This window comes from Physella acuta, unplaced genomic scaffold (genome assembly GCF_028476545.2).
Source record: "Physella acuta isolate Inbredline_101_S28 unplaced genomic scaffold, ASM2847654v3 ptg000453l, whole genome shotgun sequence".
In the NCBI taxonomy this organism is placed as follows: Eukaryota; Metazoa; Mollusca; class Gastropoda; family Physidae; genus Physella; species Physella acuta.
Window position 1 is genome coordinate 894,284 of NW_026731972.1, and position 24,501 is coordinate 918,784.

The following is a 24,501-nucleotide window of genomic DNA, read 5'->3' on the forward strand; positions in this document are numbered from 1 at the left end:
CCATGTTGGTGGGTATAGTGCAGACACCACCACCATGTTGGTGGGTATAGTGTAGACACCACCACCATGTTGGTGGGTATAGTGCAGACACCACCATGTTGGTGGGTATAGAGCAGACACCACCACCACCACTATGTTGGTGGGTATAGAGCAGACACCACCATGTTGGTGGGTATAGTGCAGACACCACCATGTTGGTGGGTATAGAGCAGACACCACCACCATGTTAGTGGGTATAGTGCAGACACCATCATGTTGGTGGGTATAGTGTAGACACCACCATGTTGGTGTGTATAGTGTAGACACCACCATGTTGGTGGGTATAGTGCAGACACCACCATGTTGGTGGGTATAGTGTAGACACCACCATGTTGGTGTGTATAGTGTAGACACCACCATGTTGGTGGGTATAGTGCAGACACCACCACCATGTTGGTGGGTATAGTGCAGACACCACCATGTTGGTGGGTATAGTGCAGACACCACCATGTTGGTGGGTATAGTGCAGACACCACCACCATATTGGTGGGTATAGTGCAGACACCACCACCATGTTGGTGGGTATAGTGCAGACACCACCATGTTGGTGGGTATAGTGTAGACACCACAATGTTGGTGGGTATAGTGTAGACACCATCATGTTGGTGGGTATAGTGCAGACACCACCACCATGATGGTGGGTATAGTGCAGACACCACCATGTTGGTGGGTATAGTGTAGACACCACCATGTTGGTGGGTATAGTGCAGACACCACCATGTTGGTGGGTATAGTGCAGACACCACCACCACCACCATGTTGGTGGGTATAGTGCAGACACCACCACCATGTTGGTGGGTATAGTGCAGACACCACCATGTTGGTGGGTATAGTGCAGACACCACCATGTTGGTGGGTATAGTGTAGACACCACCATGTTGGTGGGTATAGTGCAGACACCACCATGTTGGTGGGTATAGTGCAGACACCACCACCACCACCATGTTGGTGGGTATAGTGCAGACACCACCACCATGTTGGTGGGTATAGTGCAGACACCACCATGTTGGTGGGTATAGTGCAGACACCACCATGTTGGTGGGTATAGTGCAGACACCACCATGTTGGTGGGTATAGTGCAGACACCATGTTGGTGGGTATAGTGCAGACACCACCACCATGTTAGTGGGTATAGTGCAGACACCACCATGTTGGTGGGTATAGTGCAGACACCACCATGTTGGTGGGTATAGTGCAGACACCACCACCATGTTGGTGGGTATAGTGCAGACACCACCATGTTGGTGGGTATAGTGCAGACACCACCACCATGTTGGTGGGTATAGTGCAGACACCACCATGTTGGTGGGTATAGTGCAGACACCACCATGTTGGTGGGTATAGTGCAGACACCACCATGTTGGTGGGTATAGTGCAGACACCACCATGTTGGTGGGTATAGTGCAGACACCACCACCATGTTAGTGGGTATAGTGCAGACACCACCATGTTGGTGGGTATAGTGCAGACACCACCACCATGTTGGTGGGTATAGTGCAGACACCACCATGTTGGTGGGTATAGTGCAGACATCACCATATTGGTGGGTATAGTGCAGACACCACCATGTTGGTGGGTATAGTGCAAACACCACCATGTTGGTGGGTATAGTGCAAACACCACCACCATGTTGGTGGGTATAGTGCAGACACCACCGAGTTGGTGGGTATAGTGCAGACACCACCATGTTGGTGTGTATAGTGCAGACACCACCATGTTGGTGGGTATAGTGCAGACACCACCATTTTGGTGGGTATAGTGCAGACACCACCACCATGTTAGTGGGTATAGTGCAGACACCACCATGTTGGTGGGTATAGTGCAGACACCACCACCATGTTGGTGGGTATAGTGCAGACACCACCATGTTGGTGGGTATAGTGCAGACACCACCATGTTGGTGGGTATAGTGCAGACACCATCACCATGTTGGTGGGTATAGTGCAGACACCACCATGTGGGTGGGTATAGTGCAGACACCACCACCATGTTAGTGGGTATAGTGCAGACACCACCATGTTGGTGGGTATAGTGCAGACACCATCACCATGTTGGTGGGTATAGTGCAGACACCACCATGTGGGTGGGTATAGTGCAGACACCACCACCATGTTAGTGGGTATAGTGCAGACACCACCATGTTGGTGGGTATAGTGCAGACACCACCATGTTGGTGGGTATAGTGCAGACACCACCACCATGTTGGTGGGTATAGTGCAGACACCACCATGTTGGTGGGTATAGTGCAGACACCACCATGTTGGTGGGTATAGTGCAGACACCACCATGTTGGTGGGTATAGTGCAGACACCACCATGTTGGTGGGTATTGTGTAGACACCACCATGTTGGTGGGTATAGTGCAGACACCACCACCATGTTGGTGGGTATAGTGCAGACACCACCATGTTGGTGGGTATAGTGCAGACACCACCATGTTGGTGGGTATAGTGCAGACACCACCATGTTGGTGGGTATAGTGTAGACACCACCATGTTGGTGGGTATAGTGCAGACACCACCACCATGTTGGTGGGTATAGTGCAGACACCACCATGTTGGTGGGTATAGTGCAGACACCACCACCATGTTGGTGGGTATAGTGTAGACACCACCATGTTGGTGGGTATAGTGTAGACACCACCATGTTGGTGGGTATAGTGCAGACACCACCATGTTGGTGGGTATAGTGCAGACACCACCACCATATTGGTGGGTATAGTGCAGACACCACCAGCATGTTGGTGGGTATAGTGCAGACACCACCATGTTGGTGGGTATAGTGCAGACACCACCACCATGTTGGTGGGTATAGTGCAGACACCACCATGTTGGTGGGTATAGTGCAGACACCACCACCATGTTGGTGGGTATAGTGCAGACACCACCATGTTGGTGGGTATAGTGCAGACACCACCACCATGTTGGTGGGTATAGTGCAGACACCACCATGTTGGTGGGTATAGTGCAGACACCACCATGTTGGTGGGTATAGTGCAGACACCACCACCATGTTGGTGGGTATAGTGCAGACACAACCATGTTGGTGGGTATAGTGTAGACACCACCATGTTGGTGGGTATAGTGCAGACACCACCACCATGTTAGTGGGTATAGTGCAGACACCACCATGTTGGTGGGTATAGTGCAGACACCACCATGTTGGTGGGTATAGTGCAGACACCACCACCATGTTGGTGGGTATAGTGCAGACACCACCATGTTGGTGGGTATAGTGCAGACACCACCACCATGTTGGTGGGTATAGTGCAGACACCACCATGTTGGTGGATATAGTGCAGACACCACCACCATGTTAGTGGGTATAGTGCACCCACCACCATGTTGGTGGGTATAGTGCAGACACCACCACCATGTTGGTGGGTATAGTGCAGACACCACCATGTTGGTGGGTATAGTGCAGACATCACCATATTGGTGGGTATAGTGCAGACACCACCATGTTGGTGGGTATAGTGCAAACACCACCATGTTGGTGGGTATAGTGCAAACACCACCACCATGTTGGTGGGTATAGTGCAGACACCACCATGTTGGTGGGTATAGTGCAGACACCACCATGTTGGTGTGTATAGTGCAGACACCACCATGTTGGTGGGTATAGTGCAGACACCACCATTTTGGTGGGTATAGTGCAGACACCACCACCATGTTAGTGGGTATAGTGCAGACACCACCATGTTGGTGGGTATAGTGCAGACACCACCACCATGTTGGTGGGTATAGTGCAGACACCACCATGTTGGTGGGTATAGTGCAGACACCACCACCATGTTACTGGGTATAGTGCAGACACCACCATGTTGGTGGGTATAGTGCAGACACCATCACCATGTTGGTGGGTATAGTGCAGACACCACCATGTGGGTGGGTATAGTGCAGACACCACCACCATGTTAGTGGGTATAGTGCAGACACCACCATGTTGGTGGGTATAGTGCAGACACCACCACCATGTTGGTGGGTATAGTGCAGACACCACCACCATGTTGGTGGGTATAGTGCAGACACCACCATGTTGGTGGGTATAGTGCAGACACCACCACCATGTTGGTGGGTATAGTGCAGACACCACCATGTTGGTGGGTATTGTGTAGACACCACCATGTTGGTGGGTATAGTGCAGACACCACCACCATGTTGGTGGGTATAGTGCAGACACCACCATGTTGGTGGGTATAGTGCAGACACCACCATGTTGGTGGGTATAGTGCAGACACCACCATGTTGGTGGGTATAGTGCAGACACCACCATGTTGGTGGGTATAGTGCAGACACCACCACCATGTTGGTGGGTATAGTGTAGACACCACCACCATGTTGGTGGGTATAGTGTAGACACCACCATGTTGGTGGGTATAGTGTAGACACCACCATGTTGGTGGGTATAGTGCAGACACCACCACCATGTTGGTGGGTATAGTGCAGACACCACCATGTTGGTGGGTATAGTGCAGACACCACCACCATATTGGTGGGTATAGTGTAGACACCACCATGTTGGTGGGTATAGTGTAGACACCACCATGTTGGTGGGTATAGTGCAGACACCACCATGTTGGTGGGTATAGTGCAGACACCACCACCATATTGGTGGGTATAGTGCAGACACCACCACCATGTTGGTGGGTATAGTGTAGACACCACCATGTTGGTGGGTATAGTGCAGACACCACCACCATGTTGGTGGGTATAGTGCAGACACCACCACCATGTTGGTGGGTATAGTGTAGACACCACCATGTTGGTGGGTATAGTGCAGACACCACCATGTTGGTGGGTATAGTGCAGACACCACCATGTTGGTGGGTATAGTGCAGACACCACCACCACCACCATGTTGGTGGGTATAGTGCAGACACAACCATGTTGGTGGGTATAGTGTAGACACCACCATGTTGGTGGGTATAGTGCAGACACCACCACCATGTTGGTGGGTATAGTGCAGACACCACCACCATGTTGGTGGGTATAGTGCAGACACCACCACCATGTTGGTGGGTATAGTGCAGACACCACCATGTTGGTGGGTATAGTGCAGACACCACCATGTTGGTGGGTATAGTGCAGACACCACCATGTTGGTGTGTATAGTGCAGACACCACCATGTTGGTGGGTATAGTGTAGACACCACCATACTGGTGGGTATAGTGCAGACACCACCATGTTGGTGGGTATAGTGCAGACACCACCACCATGTTGGCGGGTATAGTGCAGACACCACCACCATGTTGGTGGGTGTAGTGCAGACACCACCATGTTGGTGGGTATAGTGCAGACACCACCATGTTGGTGGGTATAGTGTAGACACCACCATGTTTGTGGGTATAGTGCAGACACCATGTTGGTGGGTATAGTGCAGACACCACCATGTTGGTGGGTATAGTGCAGACACCACCATGTTGGTGGGTATAGTGCAGACACCACCATGTTGGTGGGTATAGTGCAGACACCACCATGTTGGTGGGTATAGTGCAGACACCACCACCATGTTGGTGGGTATAGTGCAGACACCACCATGTTGGTGGGTATAGTGCAGACACCACCATGTTGGTGGGTATAGTGCAGACACCACCACCATGTTGGTGGGTATAGTGCAGACACCACCATGTTGGTGGGTATAGTGCAAACACCACCATGTTGGTGGGTATAGTGCAGACACCACCATGTTGGTGGGTATAGTGCAGACACCACCATGTTGGTGGGTATAGTGCAGACACCACCATGTTGGTGGGTATAGTGCAGACACCACCATGTTGGTGGGTATAGTGCAGACACCACCACCATGTTGGTGGGTATAGTGCAGACACCACCATGTTGGTGGGTATAGTGCAAACACCACCATGTTGGTGGGTATAGTGCATACACCACCATGTTGGTGGGTATAGTGCAGACACCACCATGTTGGTGGGTATAGTGCAGACACCACCATGTTGGTGGGTATAGTGCAGACACCATCACCATGTTGGTGGGTATAGTGCAGACACCACCACAATGTTGGTGGGTATAGTGCAGACACCACCATGTTGGTGGGTATAGTGCAGACACCACCATGTTGGTGGGTATAGTGCAGACACCACCACCATGTTGGTGGGTATAGTGCAGACACCACCACCATGTTGGTGGGTATAGTGCAGACACCACCATGTTGGTGGGTATAGGGCAGACACCACCATGTTGGTGGGTATAGTGCAGACACCACCATGTTGGTGGGTATAGTGCAGACACCACCATGTTGGTGGGTATAGTGCAGACACCACCATGTTGGTGGGTATAGTGCAGACACCACCATGTTGGTGGGTATAGTGCAGACACCACCACAATGTTGGTGGGTATAGTGCAGACACCACCACCATGTTGGTGGGTATAGTGCAGACACCACCATGTTGGTGGGTATAGTGCAGACACCACCACCATGTTGGTGGGTATAGTGTAGACACCACCATGTTGGTGGGTATAGTGCAGACACCACCATGTTGGTGGGTATAGTGCAGACACCACCATGTTGGTGGGTATAGTGTAGACACTACCATGTTGGTGGGTATAGTGCAGACACCACCATGTTGGTGGGTATGACACCACCATGTTGGTGGGTATAGTGTAGACACCACCATGTTGGTGGGTATAGTGCAGACACCACCATGTTGGTGGGTATAGTGCAGACACCACCATGTTGGTGGGTATAGTGCAGACACCACCATGTTGGTGGGTATAGTGCAGACACCACCATGTTGGTGGGTATAGTAAAGACACCACCACCATGTTGGTGGGTATAGTGCAGACACCACCATGTTGGTGGGTATAGTGCAGACACCACCATGTTGGTGGGTATAGTGCAGACACCACCATGTTGGTGGGTATAGTGCAGACACCACCATGTTGGTGGGTATAGTGCAGACACCACCATGTTGGTGGGTATAGTGCAGACACCACCATGTTGGTGGGTATAGTGCAGACACCACCATGTTGGTGGGTATAGTGCAGACACCACCACCATGTTGGTGGGTATAGTGCAGACACCACCATGTTGGTGGGTATAGTGCAGACACCACCATGTTGGTGGGTATAGTGCAGACACCACCATGTTGGTGGGTATAGTGCAGACACCACCACCATGTTGGTGGGTATAGTGCAGACACCACCATGTTGGTGGGTATAGTGTAGACACCACCACAATGTTGGTGGGTATAGTGCAGACACCACCACCATGTTGGTGGGTATAGTGCAGACACCACCACCATGTTGGTGGGTATAGTGCAGACACCACTATGTTGGTGGGTATAGTGCAGACACCACCACCATGTTGGTGGGTATAGTGCAGACACCACCACCATGTTGGTGGGTATAGTGCAGACACCACCATGTTGGTGGGTATAGTGCAGACACCACCACCATGTTGGTGGGTATAGTGCAGACACCATGTTGGTGGGTATAGTGCAGACACCACCACCATGTTGGTGGGTATAGTGCAGACACAACCATGTTGGTGGGTATAGTGCAGACACCACCATGTTGGTGGGTATAGTACAGACACCATCACCATGTTGGTGGGTATAGTGCAGACACCACCATGTTGGTGGGTATAGTGCAGACACCACCACCATGTTGGTGGGTATAGTGCAGACACCACCATGTTGGTGGGTATATTGCAGACACCACCATGTTGGTGGGTATAGTGCAGACACCACCATGTTGGTGGGTATAGTGCAGACACCACCATGTTGGTGGGTATAGTGCAGACACCACCACCATGTTGGTGGGTATAGTGCAGACACCACCATGTTGGTGGGTATAGTGCAGACACCACCATGTTGGTTGGTATAGTGCAGACACCACCATGTTGGTGGGTATAGTGCAGACACCACCACCATGTTGGTGGGTATAGTGCAGACACCACCATGTTGGTGGGTATAGTGCAGACACCACCATGTTGGTGGGTATAGTGCAGACACCACCACCATGTTGGTGGGTATAGTGCAGACACCACCATGTTGGTGGGTATAGTGTAGACACCACCACCATGTTGGTGGGTATAGTGCAGACACCACCACAATGTTGGTGGGTATAGTGCAGACACCACCATGTTGGTGGGTATAGTGCAGACACCACCATGTTGGTGGGTATAGTGCAGACACCACCATGTTGGTGGGTATAGTGCAGACACCACCACCATGTTGGTGGGTATAGTGCAGACACAACCATGTTGGTGGGTATAGTGTAGACACCACCATGTTGGTGGGTATAGTGCAGACACCACCACCATGTTAGTGGGTATAGTGCAGACACCACCATGTTGGTGGGTATAGTGCAGACACCACCATGTTGGTGGGTATAGTGCAGACACCACCACCATGTTGGTGGGTATAGTGCAGACACCACCATGTTGGTGGGTATAGTGCAGACACCACCATGTTGGTGGGTATAGTGCAGACACCACCACCATGTTGGTGGGTATAGTGCAGACACCACCACCATGTTGGTGGGTATAGTGCAGACACCACCATGTTGGTGGGTATAGTGCAGACACCACCATGTTGGTGGGTATAGTGCAGACACCACCATGTTGGTGGGTATAGTGCAGACACCACCACCATGTTGGTGGGTATAGTGCAGACACCACCATGTTGGTGGGTATAGTGCAGACACCACCACCATGTTGGTGGGTATAGTGCAGACACCACCATGTTGGTGGGTATAGTGCAGACACCACCATGTTGGTGGGTATAGTGCAGACACCACCATGTTGGTGGGTATAGTGCAGACACCACCATGTTGGTGGGTATAGTGCAGACACCACCATGTTGGTGGGTATAGTGCAGACACCACCATGTTGGTGGGTATAGTGCAGACACCACCACCATGTTGGTGGGTATAGTGCAGACACCACCACCATGTTGGTGGGTATGGTGCAGACACCACTATGTTGGTGGGTATAGTGCAGACACCACCACCATGTTGGTGGGTATAGTGCAGACACCACCACCATGTTGGTGGGTATAGTGCAGACACCACCACCATGTTGGTGGGTATGGTGCAGACACCACCATGTTGGTGGGTATAGTGCAGACACCACCACCATGTTGGTGGGTATAGTGCAGACACCACCACCATGTTGGTGGGTATAGTGCAGACACCACCACCATGTTGGTGGGTATAGTGCAGACACCACCACCATGTTGGTGGGTATAGTGCAGACACCACCACCATGTTGGTGGGTATAGTGCAGACACCACCATGTTGGTGGGTATAGTGCAGACACCACTATGTTGGTGGGTATAGTGCAGACACCACCATGTTGGTGGGTATAGTGCAGACACCACCACAATGTTGGTGGGTATAGTGCAGACACCACCATGTTGGTGGGTATAGTGCAGACACCACCATGTTGGTGGGTATAGTGCAGACACCACCATGTTGGTGGGTATAGTGTAGACACCACCACCATGTTGGTGGGTATAGTGTAGACACCACCATGTTGGTGGGTATAGTAAAGACACCACCACCATGTTGGTGGGTATAGTGCAGACACCACCACAATGTTGGTGGGTATAGTGCAGACACCACCATGTTGGTGGGTATAGTGCAGACACCACCATGTTGGTGGGTATAGTGCAGACACCACCATGTTGGTGGGTATAGTGCAGACACCACCACCATGTTGGTGGGTATAGTGCAGACACCACTATGTTGGTGGGTATAGTGTAGCTACCACTACCTAGTATATTAGTATAGAGATCACTAAACCTATCGCACACCGACTTATATTTAGTCTTATCGGTTTATTTACCGAAATCAATAAATCATTTGATAAAAATCATTTAAGAGTGGCGTTTATTGTAGCTTCAAAGCTATTTTTTTTCACATTATGGAGAACAACTGCTTGCATCTAAAGTCTAATAGTTTTGTGATCGGTCTGTCTAGTCTTGCTACGTTTTAGGTCAGAATTCAAACCGTATCAGATAGCATTTGTAGGGTTTAAGCGTGATTTTGGGATAAGCTAGCCTTACAAATATATTATGGTAATGGTTTCGGGATAAGTTAGGTTTAAACGGGTTTTGGATAGAGAAAAAATAAACAAAGTGGTATTGAGGATAAAACATGTATTAGAACCAGAATACCATAAAACATGGTTCTGGGATATGAAGGCATGATAACATCATTTGGGATTTAGGGATAAGAAGTTTAAAAAATGATTCCGGGATGAGAAGGCTTAGAAAAAGAAAAAGATATTATTTAGGGATGTAGAGTGTTACAGAAATGATTTTTATCTTGATCAGAACTGTCAAGTGGCGCTATAACAGCCACCCGTCGTAAAACAAATTTATTTCTCCGTTATTACGTGAACTGGAGATGTAAACACTCAGAGAAAAAATACAGCAATTTTATTATGTTAATTTCTGACAAAATTGTTTTTTTAGTGATATTCGAACACAGACCTATGGCATGTTTACAATGCCAGAATTACGTAGGTTAATATATACATAGATATCATAATTATATACACATACTCATATATATATATATATATATATATATATATATATATATATATATATATATATATATATATATATATATATATATATGTAAATATATATATATATATATATATATATATATATATATATATATATATATATATATATATATATATTTAAATATTTAAATATATATATGCATATGCATATGCACACATATCTATCTATATATATATATATATATATATATATATATATATATATATATATATATATTCATTCTTACTTTAAGTATAAATAATTATAAACATAATGTAGGAATTAATGTATGCATATGATATATACCAGCGTATATACCATAATTCCTCATCTATTACTGCCCAGAATATGCATGCTAGTTTTCATTTTAAAGTGGTGATTGTCAGAATTCAGATAGTTTTTTTAATTGTTTATTTGTATACACAAGACGTTGAGTATATAGACTATTTTTAGCACCGTGTAAAATGTAACTAAAGACTACTAGGAAAGTGTACTGAGGTGTGGACCTAATGGCAGTTAATGAGATCTGTAGGTTATCAAATGAAACTTCAACTCGGAAAGAATACTGAGTAAGGTATTTTAGTCAGTGGGACATGCATGAGAGATCTTACAGCTTGTCAGACCATGGCGGGTGATATAAGGGGACAAGTAAATTGATCACGTGATCTTATCTTGTTTATAAACACTGAATAAAAAAACATTTGAAGCGCTTTATATCCCACAACTTCCTGTGCTATTTAGACACACAAGGATGTATTGTTTTGTGCTCAAATGAGATTTATTTAAATGCCATTTTCCCACCTGTGAGCCATACACATGATGTACTCACCTTTCAAATGATGTACTCACCTTTCAAATGATGCACTCACCTTTCGAATGTTGTACTCACCTTTAGCTGCTGGAGGAGCTGGAACTCTGGCCCCAGGTGAAACGTTTGGCTGGCACCAGTGCCGGGGCGATGACGGCGGCGCTGCTAGCTGTGGGCTACGACTCGCATCATCTGGAGGAGTTCTTCAGTCTCAACCTCAACCAGATCTTTCTAGGTCAGTCTCAACCTCAACCAGATCTTTCTAGGTCAGTCTCAAGGTCAAACAGATATTTTTAGGTCAGTCTCAACCAGATCTTTCTAGGTCAGTCTCAACCTCAACCAGATATTTTTAGGTCAGCCTCAACCTCAACCAGATCTTTCTAGGTCAGTCTCAACCAGATCTTTTTAGGTCAGTCTCATGCTCAACCAGATTTTTCTAGGTCAGTCTCAAGGTCAAACAGATCTTTCTAGGTCAGTCTCAACCTCAACCAGATATTTTTAGGTCAGTCTCAACCTCAACCAGATATATTTAGGTCAGTCACAAGCTCAAACAGATATTTTTAGGTCAGTCTCATGCTCAACCAGATCTTTTTAGGTCAGTCTCAACCTCAACCAGATCTTTTTAGGTCAGTCACAACCTCAACCAGATATATTTAGGTCAGTCTCAACCTCAACCAGATCTTTTTAGGTCAGTCTCAACCTCAACCAGATATATTTAGGTCAGTCTCAACCTCAACCAGATATATTTAGGTCAGTCACAAGCTCAAACAGATATTCTAGGTCAGTCTCAAGGTCAAACAGATATTTAGGTCAGTCTCAAGGTCACGCAGATATTTTAGGCCAGTCTCAAGGTCAAACAGATATTTTTAGGTCAGCCTCAAGGTCAAACAGACATTTTTAGGTCAACCTCAACCAGATATTTTTATGTCAGACTCAAGCTCAAACAAAATTTTAAGGTCAATCTCAAGGTCAAATAGATATTTTTAGGTCAGACACAACCTCAATCAGATCTTTATAGGTCAGTCACAACCAGATGTTTTTAGGTCACAACCAGATATTTTGAGTTAGATGACTGATAGAGTTAATTTTTTTTGCAGAAATAATAGCCGAAAAATAGATTGTCCAAAATAGATTATCCTTGACCTTGTGAACATTGTCCAATAGATCTAGACATGATATCCTTGACCTTATGAACATTGTCCAATAGATCTAGACATGATATCCTTGACCTTGTGAACATTGTCCAATAGATCTAGACATGATATCCTTGACCTTGTGAACATTGTCCAATAGATCTAGACATGATATCCTTGACCTTGTGAACATTGTCCGATAGTTCTAGACATGATATCCTTGACCTTGTGAATACTAGATTATGCAGAGAAGCCGCGTATTGTTTTTTCAAAGAAAATTATTCAAAGATAACACATCTGATAAATAACAGCACACGACACAACACACGGTTTAGCACACAACACATTAGATTAACTTGAACACCTACACAAAACACATCTTAACACACAACACATCACATAAACCTCAGCACTACACTCGTTGCGCATAACCTCTTTAAAATATTCTCTTTTCAAATAAGATTTTTGTACCTAGATTTTTACTTTGTTTCGTAACACATTTTAAAGCTTATTTTGCTAATGTAATTCAACGACGCTAAAAACTCTCCATTGATATGCATGCGCAAATTAAATCCCCGCTAAACGACCCCCCCTTTTTTTTCTCTTTCCACACACTCACACACACACACACACAGCAGATTAAAGTAAAGCCTTCTTGTCATCAAACATCCAATTGTGACAAAACAAAAACACAGCCTGAAATAACAACGGAACACTCTAGAGAAGCGACAAATTAGAGCTCAATAAAAGCGTTAGAACAGGCATTGGGAGGTTGACAATCCGGACAATTACTGGCACCATGCTGTTAAATGCAATCACATTATCTACATCATTATACACTTACCACTTGCACACTACCCCACCAGACAACACGTCCACATTACTATACCAAAACACCCCCACACTACTACACCACACAACACACCAACACAACACGCCCACACCACTACACCACACAACACACCCACACTACTACACCACACAACACACCAACACAACACGCCCACACCACTACACCACACAACACACCCACACTACTACACCACACAACACGCCCACACTACTACACCACACAACACCCCCACACTACAACACTGACAACACCACACAACACACCAACACAGCACACCCACACAACACACCCACACTACTACACCACACAACACGCCCACACCACCAAAGTACACCCATCACTAACTGACTACCAAAGTACCCCCAATACTAGCTATCTACCAAGGCACACCCTCACACCATCACTAGCACCAGCACCATCACTAGCACCAGCACCATCTACCTACTTGTCCTGCTATGTTCCACAGACCACAAGTGTGGCTACCTCAGCCTCATCCCCAACCTGCTCCGCTACTACGGCTGGAATCCAGGCAAAAAGATCTACGAGTGGATGGGAGAAAAGATAGCAGCACAGACAGGAAACCCAGACTCGACGTTTAAACAGGTCAGAGGTTAATGTCAGTGTACAGATAGTCAGGGAAGTCAATGTCATTGTACAGGTAGTCAGGGTAGTCAATGTCATTGTACAGATATTAAAGTCAATGTCATTGTACAGATAGTCAGAGAAGTCAATGTTATTGTACATATAGTAAAGTCAATGTCAGTGTACAGATAGTAAAGTCAATGTTATTGTACAGATAGTAAAGTCAATGTCATTCTACAGATAGTCAGAGAAGTCAATGTCATTATACAGATAGTAAAGTCAATGTCATTGTACAGATAGTAAAGTCAATGTCATTGTACAGATAGTAAAGTCAATGTCATTCTAAAGACAGTTAGGGAAGTCAATGTCATTATACAGATAGTAAAGTCAATGTCATTGTACAGATAGTAAAGTCAATGTCATTATACAGATAGTAAAGTCAATGTCATTGTACAGATAGTCAGAGAAGTCAATGCCATTGTACAGATAGTCAGAGAGGCAATGTTATTGTACAGATATTCAGAGAAGTCAATGTCATTCTACAGATAGTCAGAGAAGTCAATGTCATTGTACAGATAGTAAAGTCAATGTCATTGTACAGATAGTAAGAGAAGTCAATGTCATTGTACAGATAGTCAGAGAGGCAATGTTATTGTACAGATATTCAGAGAAGTCAATGTCATTCTACAGATAGTCAGAGAAGTCAATGTCATTGTACAGATAGTAAAGTCAATGTCATTGTACAGATAGTAAGAGAAGTCAATGTCATTGTACAGAGAGTAAAGTCAATGTCATTGTACAGATAGTAAAGTCAATGTCATTGTACAGATAGTTAGAGAAGTCAATGTCATTGTACAGATAGTCAGAGGAGTCAATGTTATTGTACAGATAGTAAGAGAAGTCAATGTCATTGTACAAATAGTCAAGTCAATGTTATTGTACAGATAGTAAAGTCAATGTCATTGTATAGATAGTCAGAGAAGTCAATGTCATTGTACAGATAGTCAGAGAAGTCAATGTTATTGTACAGATAGTAAAGTCAATGTCATTCTACAGATAGTCAGAGAAGTCAATGTCATTATACAGATAGTAAAGTCAATGTCATTGTACAGATAGTCAGAGAAGTCAATGTCATTGTACAGATAGTAAAGTCAATGTCATTCTACAGATAGTCAGAGAAGTCAATGTCATTCTACAGATAGTAAAGTCAATGTTATTGTACAGATAGTCAGAGAAGTCAAAGTTATTGTACAGATAGTCACAGAAGTCGATGTCATTGCACAGATATGTACCAAATAATTGTATCGTGCCGGTATATTGCCAGTTGTACCAAGTAAATGTATTGTGCTGGTATATTGCCAGTTGTACCAAATACATGTATTTTTCTGGTATATTGCCAGGTTTACCAGACTTTTAATCGTGAGCTGTGTGTCGTGGTTACAAACCTGAACCAGATGACGTCACTATACTGCCATCCTAAGACAACACCGGATATGCCAGTGCGGCTGGCAGTGCGCATGTCAATAAGTATTCCAGGTAACAACATAGTGAATTGTACTTTAATCTTTTTTTAGACATTTGACTTCTATTTTTTTTTTAATTTTATTCGGTTTCAAAAGTAAAAATATTGTTAATAAACTGTATAATTTGCAACAAGTACATTTATTTTCAACGTGATACATTTTGAGACAAGTATATTTAGAATTCCTTTATTTTATTTTTTTTTTGTTGAAGCATTAGATGTTCCATGTTTAAACATTGTTTACAATGATTAAACCGTTACATTTACTTAAATTTTAATTTATTTACTTGACTTACGTTAGTTGAACTAATATTCAATTTACTCTCTATTTTAAATATTTGAAATTATATTTCAAGTATCATAATTACAAACATCATAATTAGCACTATACGCCGACCATAATAATTGTATCTAATACCGTTTACAATTTTCGATTAAAATTCTGATTATATTCATTTCGCTAGGAATTGGCATATGCAGTGGGGTGGTAAGAACTGTGTAGTTTTCTTTGTTAATTTTCCGGGGGTTGGGGGGAGGCATACTCTGGTTAAAGTATACATCTTGTATATAAATATATAAATTATATTTCGTTCGGTCGTTCGGGGGGGGGGGGGGGGGGTACACCTTCTTGCCCCCAACCCCACCCCGACGAGTTACCTGAATAAACTCTGAAAGTGGGTATGTAGGTCTTGTTTGTTTAACCCAACCATCATTGAAGTTTTTTTTTTATTGTGTTTGAAATCTAAGCCAGGTATCTAGCCCTAAAACTTGCTTCTAAACACGTGCGTTCACGTGAGATTGTGTGTTCACGTGAGTTCATGTGTTCACGTGAGATCATGTGTTCACGTGAGTTCATGTGTTCACATCAGTTCATTTCGAGGCTGAGTGACACCCGGCAAACCAACAGCCGTAGGGCCCGTCAGTCGCCCGATCAAACCCACCTTTTGCCTGCCACAAACCACCTTTTCTCTGCCTTAACTTCCCTCAACCACTTACACCTGTCACAGGCGACGTGAAGCCCAAACTTCACCTGTCAACCTGTCTGCAGGGAGCCAACGTTGAGCCAGGCACGATGTTCGGCTCTGTGGCTCACAGTGTCCGATTGTCTGCTGACCCAGCCCGTGGGTCTCACTGATCTTCAAGTGATCAACGCTAGGGGGGGGCGGCCTGTTGTCTCTGCTGATATATATATATATATATATATATATATATATATATATATATATATATATATATATATATATATATATATATATATATATATATATATATATACATACAGAACTCGTCTACAGATGCTGAAAATAACTCCAGACTTTTCTGGCACCAGGTTGATAGAATCTTTTCCAGTTTTTTTTTTTTCATCACTGGCGTTAAATTCAATTGGCATGCGTATACACACATATACATATATATATATATATATATATATATATATATATATATATATATATAAGGCAAAGTGGTCGGGTGCCCGATAGGGCACTTCCCGGCGCCGCAGGCGCGTCAAATTTGGCACGATGGTGCCTTGGGGCGATAGAACACGAGGGCCGGTGACGGTTGGCCGAAAAGTCTACGGAGAGGGGGTCAAAACTGACCTCGACTGACCGGCGCCTTATATGGGCTATATTACGAAAAAAAAATTCCTCCGACGGTTACACTCAAAGCCCTCGACGAGGGCTAAAAAGTGACCGCGAGTGAAATTCTCTTTATATGAGCTTTATTACGAAAAAATTTTTCCTCCGACGACCCCCCTTGATATTTTGTGAGGTGGTAGAAGAACACCTAGGGGTGTCACAAAAAACTCGGCATATCTGGGAAAACTTCGTAAAGGGGTCAAAACTGACCAGTTGTATTTCCCTATATAATCTTAGTATTTTATGGGAAAAACAGAGGGTCATTTCAACGCAGACTTTAGGGTACTTAAACTCAGTATATCTGGCTAATTTTTTGCATACTCTTAGGTCAATGGCTTGACCTTTAGGGAAAACTGTTGGTTACACTCAAAGCCCTCGACGAGGGCTAAAAAGTGACCGCGAGTGAAATTCTCTTTATATGAGCTCTATTACGAAAAAAAATTTCCTCCGACGACCCCCCTTGATATTTTGTGAGGTGGTAGAAGAACACCTAGGGGTGTCACAAAAAACTCGGCATATCTGGGAAAACTTCGTAAAGGGGTCAAAACTGACCAGTTGTATTTCCCTATATAATCTTTGTATTTTATGGGAAAAACAGAGGGTCATTTCAAGTATATTGTTGAATGTTTACAAAGGTAAATTTGGTTAAAGACTGACTTTTGTGAACATCCTAGGGATGTTTAGGGCAGTCAAACACAGAACATACGGCCACACAGATGTGTTTGTTGACGGGGGAGTCCTGTGTAACTATCCCATACATTGCTATGATGGTGAGTACACATCCATGAACAGCAGTAAACCTACAACACAAAAGTAAACCTACAGCACACAAGTAAACCTACAACATACCAGTAAATCTACAACACACAAGTAAACCTACAGCATACAAGTAAACCTACAACACACAAGTAAACCTACAGCACACAAGTAAACCTACAACACACAAGGAAACCTACAACACACAAGGAAACCTACAGCACACAAGTAAACTCACAACATACAAGTAAACTTACAACACTCAAGTAAACTTAACTTAAAGTAAACTTACCGGAAAACTTAGTTTGTTACTGCTGAAAGAACAATCAGCAACTGTGTGATTGACGTCATTAAAAGATGATCAGATAACATTTATTGGAGTTCGATTTCTCGGTCAGTGAGAAAAGTCTACAAATATCTTTCAGCTTAGCCAAGATTTTTTTTTCTCAAATGGCGCAACAATGTCTTTAGTTGCCTCGTGGGAATTGTTTTCTTTTTAAGTTGGTGGCGCTTTGACGTCTTAAGCGCGGGGATGGGCTGGGGAGGGGAGGGGGTGAAAGTAGAATAAGTCAACTATGGTCACGTGCACTTAAAGTAGAATAACTTCCGATATTTGTTTTAGTGTGTTTTGGTTTGATATTTCACATTGTTGGCTATTTATTAATGTGAGGCAATACCTAAAAAAAACGTGTTGTTACAATGTCCGTTTGCCGATCTTATTCAGGAAAATTTAGTCGCTTCATCTGTTAGACTCAAACATCCTCTTGTAAAACAAAGTTTTAGGCAGAGGAAATAGTCACTTTTAAAACAATATCAGCAGAGGAAGAGATTGTATGGTCAGCATTTGACCAGCTGACGTGGCCTCGCCTTAGTCTATTAGTGGTGGGATGTCCAAAATACAAGCTTTCAACTAAATTCGATTCTTCCCAGTAGACACCCATGGACTCGCGCCCGCGATGTTAGCGATAAAATTAGCATTAAACCCCCAATGGCACCAGAAGATTGATGTCAATGTGCTTGCCGCAGGTTGGTGGCTGTCTATGGAGCCCGAGGACAACTTCCTGGAGAGGCTGCAGCCCTTAGAAGATGTTCCTCGGCTGCTGGAGAGATCTGAGCGGTTTGGGACTTACAACGAGAAGACGCTGGGCATGCAGTTGGTGATTACACACACACATACACACACACACACACACATATATATATATATATATATATATATATATATATATATATATATATATATATATATATATATATATATATATATATATATATATATATATATATATATATATATATATATATATATATATATATCGTTTAGGAGTCAACATACGTTAGTAAGTAAAGTACCTTTAGAAACAGACTGTCCATATGGCAGGTAAAGTATGAGTTCACTTGTTTCTGTATCCTGGACACTTGATGGGATAGTCTGGTCAGCACTATTCCCAGCCGCCTTTGCTTTCCCAAACGTGAGTCAGTTACCCATCTGTGATGAGTGGACTCAGGGACGACCAATGATGCAAGCCTGGGGTCCGAACCCGGGACTTTTGTGTTAGTAGTCGAACGCTCTACGCCGTCCTTACATCCCATAAAGCCTCCTGACATCCCATAAAGCCTCCTGACATCCCATAAAGCCTCCTGACATCCCATAAAGCCTCCTGACATCCCATAAAGCCTCCTGACATCCCATAAAGCCTCCTGACATCCCATAAAGCCTCCTTACATCCCATAAAGCCTCCTGACATCCCATAAAGCCTCCTGACATCCCATAAAGCCTCCTGACATCCCATAAAGCCTCCTGACATCCCATAAAGCCTCCTGACATCCCATAAAGCCTCCTGACATCCCTGACTTGTTGCAGTATTCCGACAACGAGCAGGATCTACTCAAGTACCAGCTGGAGAACTTAAGACACGGCGTCCAGCTCCAGGACCTGCCCAACACCAAACTGGCTAGGTGGGTTCGTCTCTTGTGGTCCAGAGTGTGGCAAGTGTGTTGTGTATAGGGTGTGTCGTGGCTCTCTCACGCTGTTTAATGTGTCATCTCTCTCATGCTTGGTCCTATGTCGTTATGTGTATTGACTCTCATTCTGTATGATGTGTCATCTCTCTCTCTCTCTCTCTCTCTCTTTCTCTCTCACATGCTGTGTTGTACGGCATAATCACGATAACAATTGAAATATTAAACTTTAAAAAAACAATTGATGTTTTAATTTTAACAAATATTTAGTATTGATTCCTGTATTTGATCTGATTTTATACCAGTGGTTTATTTTGATCACCTTCTATTACGTCTGTAATTAAAGTATTTTAAAGTCTATTTAATGGCTCATACAGTCGATTTTTATGAAACCCAAAACAATTTAAAATAATTTTTTTATTTGATTACCAGATACTAACAAAAGTTAATTAATTGCAAAGTGTTGACCAACATTTCGACAATCCACTTTTATATTTTGATTAAATAAGACCAAAAATCAAGTTTTTGTTGACCAATGAAATCATCAGTTTATATTTTGATCTAATACGACCAAATGTGTATTTATATTCGTTGATCAATGACGCCTAGTAATTATTTTTTTTTAAACTCGTAAAGACTTCATCCATCCATTTTTTATCTGGCTATATCACACAAGCAAAAAACTCGAAAGTTTATTTGTTGACGTGATGTGCCATAATCCATGAATTTGTGGATTTAATTCGGCCAACTAAAAACGTGCCTAATCTAAAGATGCGGAACAAAATCAATAAGACTTACAGTGTCGACATGAGCAATCTGCTGCCTGCACCTAAATGACCTTCTTAAGTTATCGATGTGTTGGGGGTGGGGTGTGCAGGCATGCAGTGTGGAGTTGTAGAGCGTTTACAGAGACCTAAATGGCCAAACAGTATTGCTTTACGCATGCCCGTGTGGCCAAACATAGTCACCTTACATAGATCTATGTGGCCAAATATTATTGCTTTACACATGCCGGTCAAACTTGGTCCCTTTACACATGTCCATGTGGACCAACATAGTCGCTTTACACATGTCAATGTGGCCACACATAGTTGCTTTACACATGCCTGTGCGGTCAAACTTGGTCCCTTTACACATGTCAATGTGGCCAAACATTGCTTTACACATACAAATGTGGCTAAACATAGTCACCTTACATAGATCTAAGTGGCCAACCATTACTTTACACATGCCAATGTGGCCAACCATTGCCTTACACATGCCCATGTGGCCACACATGGTCGCTTTACACATGCCCATGTGCCCAAACACTTGCTTTACACACGTCCGTGTGGCCAAACATAGCCTCATACATTCCAATATGGCCAAATATTCTCTAGCACTGCAGCGTTGATTGAATCAAATTTTAGCCATCAAGTAAAAAAAACTGCAATCCGCTTGCAACTTTCCTTTTTTTTCCTTTTTTTTTCTTTCCATTATCTTTCTGTGCTGCAATCTGACTTGAGCAAATATTTGTTAGCGACAGTTCTCTCTCCCGTCACATCCAATCCGTCTAAATTTAAACACTAAACGTATTGTCTCCCTTATTCAAATCTCTACAGGAAGGATAACTCGTAATGCTTCGTTGCTACTCTCCCCTTTTCTAAACCCGAAATCCTAACTTAAAAAAATAAATCTGGAGACGGAGCATAAAGCAATACACACACATAAAGGGGCACAACTGCTGCTGTAGGGGCGATAATTTAGAAATTACGTGTCGTTACACACATTTTGATTTTAGTGTTGAGTATCGTTAATGATAAATCTGAATGTAATTTGTGTTTATTTCTTACTTTATTTTTACAAAATATGTGCACAATTTTTATAATGTTTCAATCTTCTATTACTGCTTTAAAAAAAAAAATAATTTGATTTTTAGGGCTAAGATTAGGAAGAAAAAATTGCAGCTAAAAACAGATCGTGAACACAGGCGTCTAGTGAACGCCATGAACGCATTTCTCCGGGTATGTTTTTGTAATTACATCAAGTGTTTAGATGTGTTTGCTTACACTTTTCATTAGATCAAGTGTTTAATGTGTTTGTTTACACTTAAATGTGTTTAATGTGTTTGTTTACACATGTAATCATGTGTTTAATGTGTTTGTTTACACATGTAATCATGTGTTTAATGTGTTTGCTTAAACTGTGCTGGCCAATCCTTTAGGATATTACTTACTAGCCTATGTTGGCTTGAAAACTTGAGATAGATTTGGCTACTGACTGTTAAAGGGTTAATTTGGTCGAACTGTTTGGCCTGAAGACCTAAATTGGTTGGATTTCTATCAACTCATAAATGAAGAAAATTTTTACTTATTTCACGAATACAAAATGACTAATGCGATTTATTCTCTTAGCACGATAATTAAGTCAGATATTTACAAACTTTTGGTATTGGCCCTAACATGAATGTCCAAACATCGATGGCCCAAATCTGATCCTAACAAACATCGATGGCCCAAATCTGATCCTAACAAACATCGATGGCCCAAATATGACTCTAACACAAAATTCACGCATCGATGGCCCAAATATGACTCTAACACAATATTCACGCATCGATGGCCCAAATATGACCCTAACAAACATCGATGGCCCAAATATGACTCTAACACAATATTCACGCATCGATGGCCCAAATATGACCCTAACAAACATCGATGGCCCAAATATGACTCTAACACAATATTCACGCATCGATGGCCCAAATATGACCCTAACAAACATCGATGGCCCAAATATGACTCTAACACAATATTCACGCATCGATGGCCCAAATCTGATCCTTACAGAATATTCAAACATTGATGGCCCAAATATGACCCTAACAAAATATCCAAACATCGATTGCTCAAATCTCAACGAAATCGAGAATTTCGTCGATTCTATTTCCTAAACACTCGAAAATTACGACCTTCAGAAGCTGAATAAATAATTCAATTAATACAAGCGACAAAAACAGGAATGTGTCTGCGAGGCTGTGGGTCACCGGAAACAGATTCGTAGAATGGCTGACAGCCAATGGATGTACATCCGGGCTCGAGTTCTGATAACGTCACCGGCACACGTGACGTGTTGTGCTGTATTCATCACACTGTGCTGTTTATAGCTTCACTGCTCAAACCCTAGCCTTATCCCTAGTTCTGTCAAATCCTAATCCTAACAACGATACGTCATAACGCATAGTGCAATACTGTATTGCCTTCCAACGAAGACAGACACATTACGATAAGTTGTCTCCCATCTTTGCAAAGATGGGCAAAATACGATAGGTTGCTTCCCATCCTTACACAGATGAACAAAATACGATAAGTTGTCTCCCATTCTTACAACGGCAAATAGGATAATCAGAAATATGACCCGAGCGATGAATGACTTGTGATGGCAGATATGCAAGAATGTCCAACATTGATTAAACAAACTCCAGCAGATTATCATTCGTATCTAAATGTAATATTTCTGGTTAGCCTAGGAAAAAATAAATTTGGCTTTCAATTTATTTTATTACATTTTTATGTTCGTGCATAATTCATTGTGAAAATAACAACAATAATGTGAATGATTATAAAGAAAATAACATGAATATTTAAAGGACCAAACGTATTATTAATGAAAAGGGTGGTCGTGCATTCACTGGGTCGCTGTGTTCAGTCAGTGAATCTCGATAACAGATGAAAAGTCGAGCAAATTTAACGTTATCTAGTTATCAGTCCTATCACTCTTTACGTTGTGAATATATATATATATATATATATATATATATATATATATATATATATATATATATATATATATATAAAATTATGAGCTATGTATGTGTTCTTGCATGTGTGCGCGTGTTTTTGAGGTGGCTGGGCCCATAGATATGTGGCCTGCCATGAAGATTTGGACATAAATCCATATAATCCATATTGTCTACAATCTTCCAGTCTCTAAGACACCACGCAGGCGGTGGAGATTCGATTGACCACAATGAGCTGAAGGAGGCGTTACAGGATGTAAGGATCATTTTTTTTTTATCTTACACCGGGCAGATTTGGGAGTTGCTTTTTTTTTTATGTATCACCGGCATATTTAGAAGACATTTTTTAATCTTACACCGGACAGATTTCGGAGACTTTTTTATATACTACATCTGGCAGATTTTGGAGACTTTTTTTTATCTCACACCGTGAAGATTAAGGAGACTTTTGGAGATTTCTTTTTATCTTGAAACGGACAGACTTTTGCCTTTCTGTAATTCTTATTACACCGGGAAGAGTTTTTTTTTCAAACCCAAACAGATTTCGAACGGTTTTTTTGTGTTAAAATTTACACCGGAAAGATGTGTGATATTTTTTTTTAAACTTAAAAAAAATCTTTATTAGCGAACATTTTTCATCCTACACCGGTCCGACTTTAATTGACTTTAGTGACTAACCCCGGATCTTTTCTCTATCCTTATTACATTAGTGAGGCCGTAATTTGCAGGAGTAAATAGCTTTATTAACTAGCAGATTGCAACTGAACTACGTGAACGGCTGTTCTAAAAAGTTCCCCTGGTGTCATCTTGAGCACTCAGGTTGACGTTGAGAAGGGGGGGGGGGTTCATTTTCTTTTTAAATTTGTTACAATGTTTTTTATGTTAAAACGTAAT

General features: G+C 43.0%; 1 protein-coding gene across 1 annotated transcript in view; it reads left to right on the top strand.

Annotated features, from left to right (window-relative positions):
* Positions 1-24,501, top strand: part of LOC131943353 (uncharacterized) — a 32,696-nt gene that overhangs the window by 3,540 nt on the left and 4,655 nt on the right. Inside the window, exons 3-10 of the mRNA XM_059303428.1 lie at positions 11,472-11,619; positions 13,837-13,973; positions 15,353-15,488; positions 17,786-17,881; positions 18,894-19,024; positions 19,732-19,826; positions 21,748-21,832; positions 23,795-23,863. Of these exons, the coding sequence (XP_059159411.1) occupies positions 11,472-11,619; positions 13,837-13,973; positions 15,353-15,488; positions 17,786-17,881; positions 18,894-19,024; positions 19,732-19,826; positions 21,748-21,832; positions 23,795-23,863 (897 nt within the window). The remainder of the gene's footprint in view (positions 1-11,471; positions 11,620-13,836; positions 13,974-15,352; positions 15,489-17,785; positions 17,882-18,893; positions 19,025-19,731; positions 19,827-21,747; positions 21,833-23,794; positions 23,864-24,501) is intronic.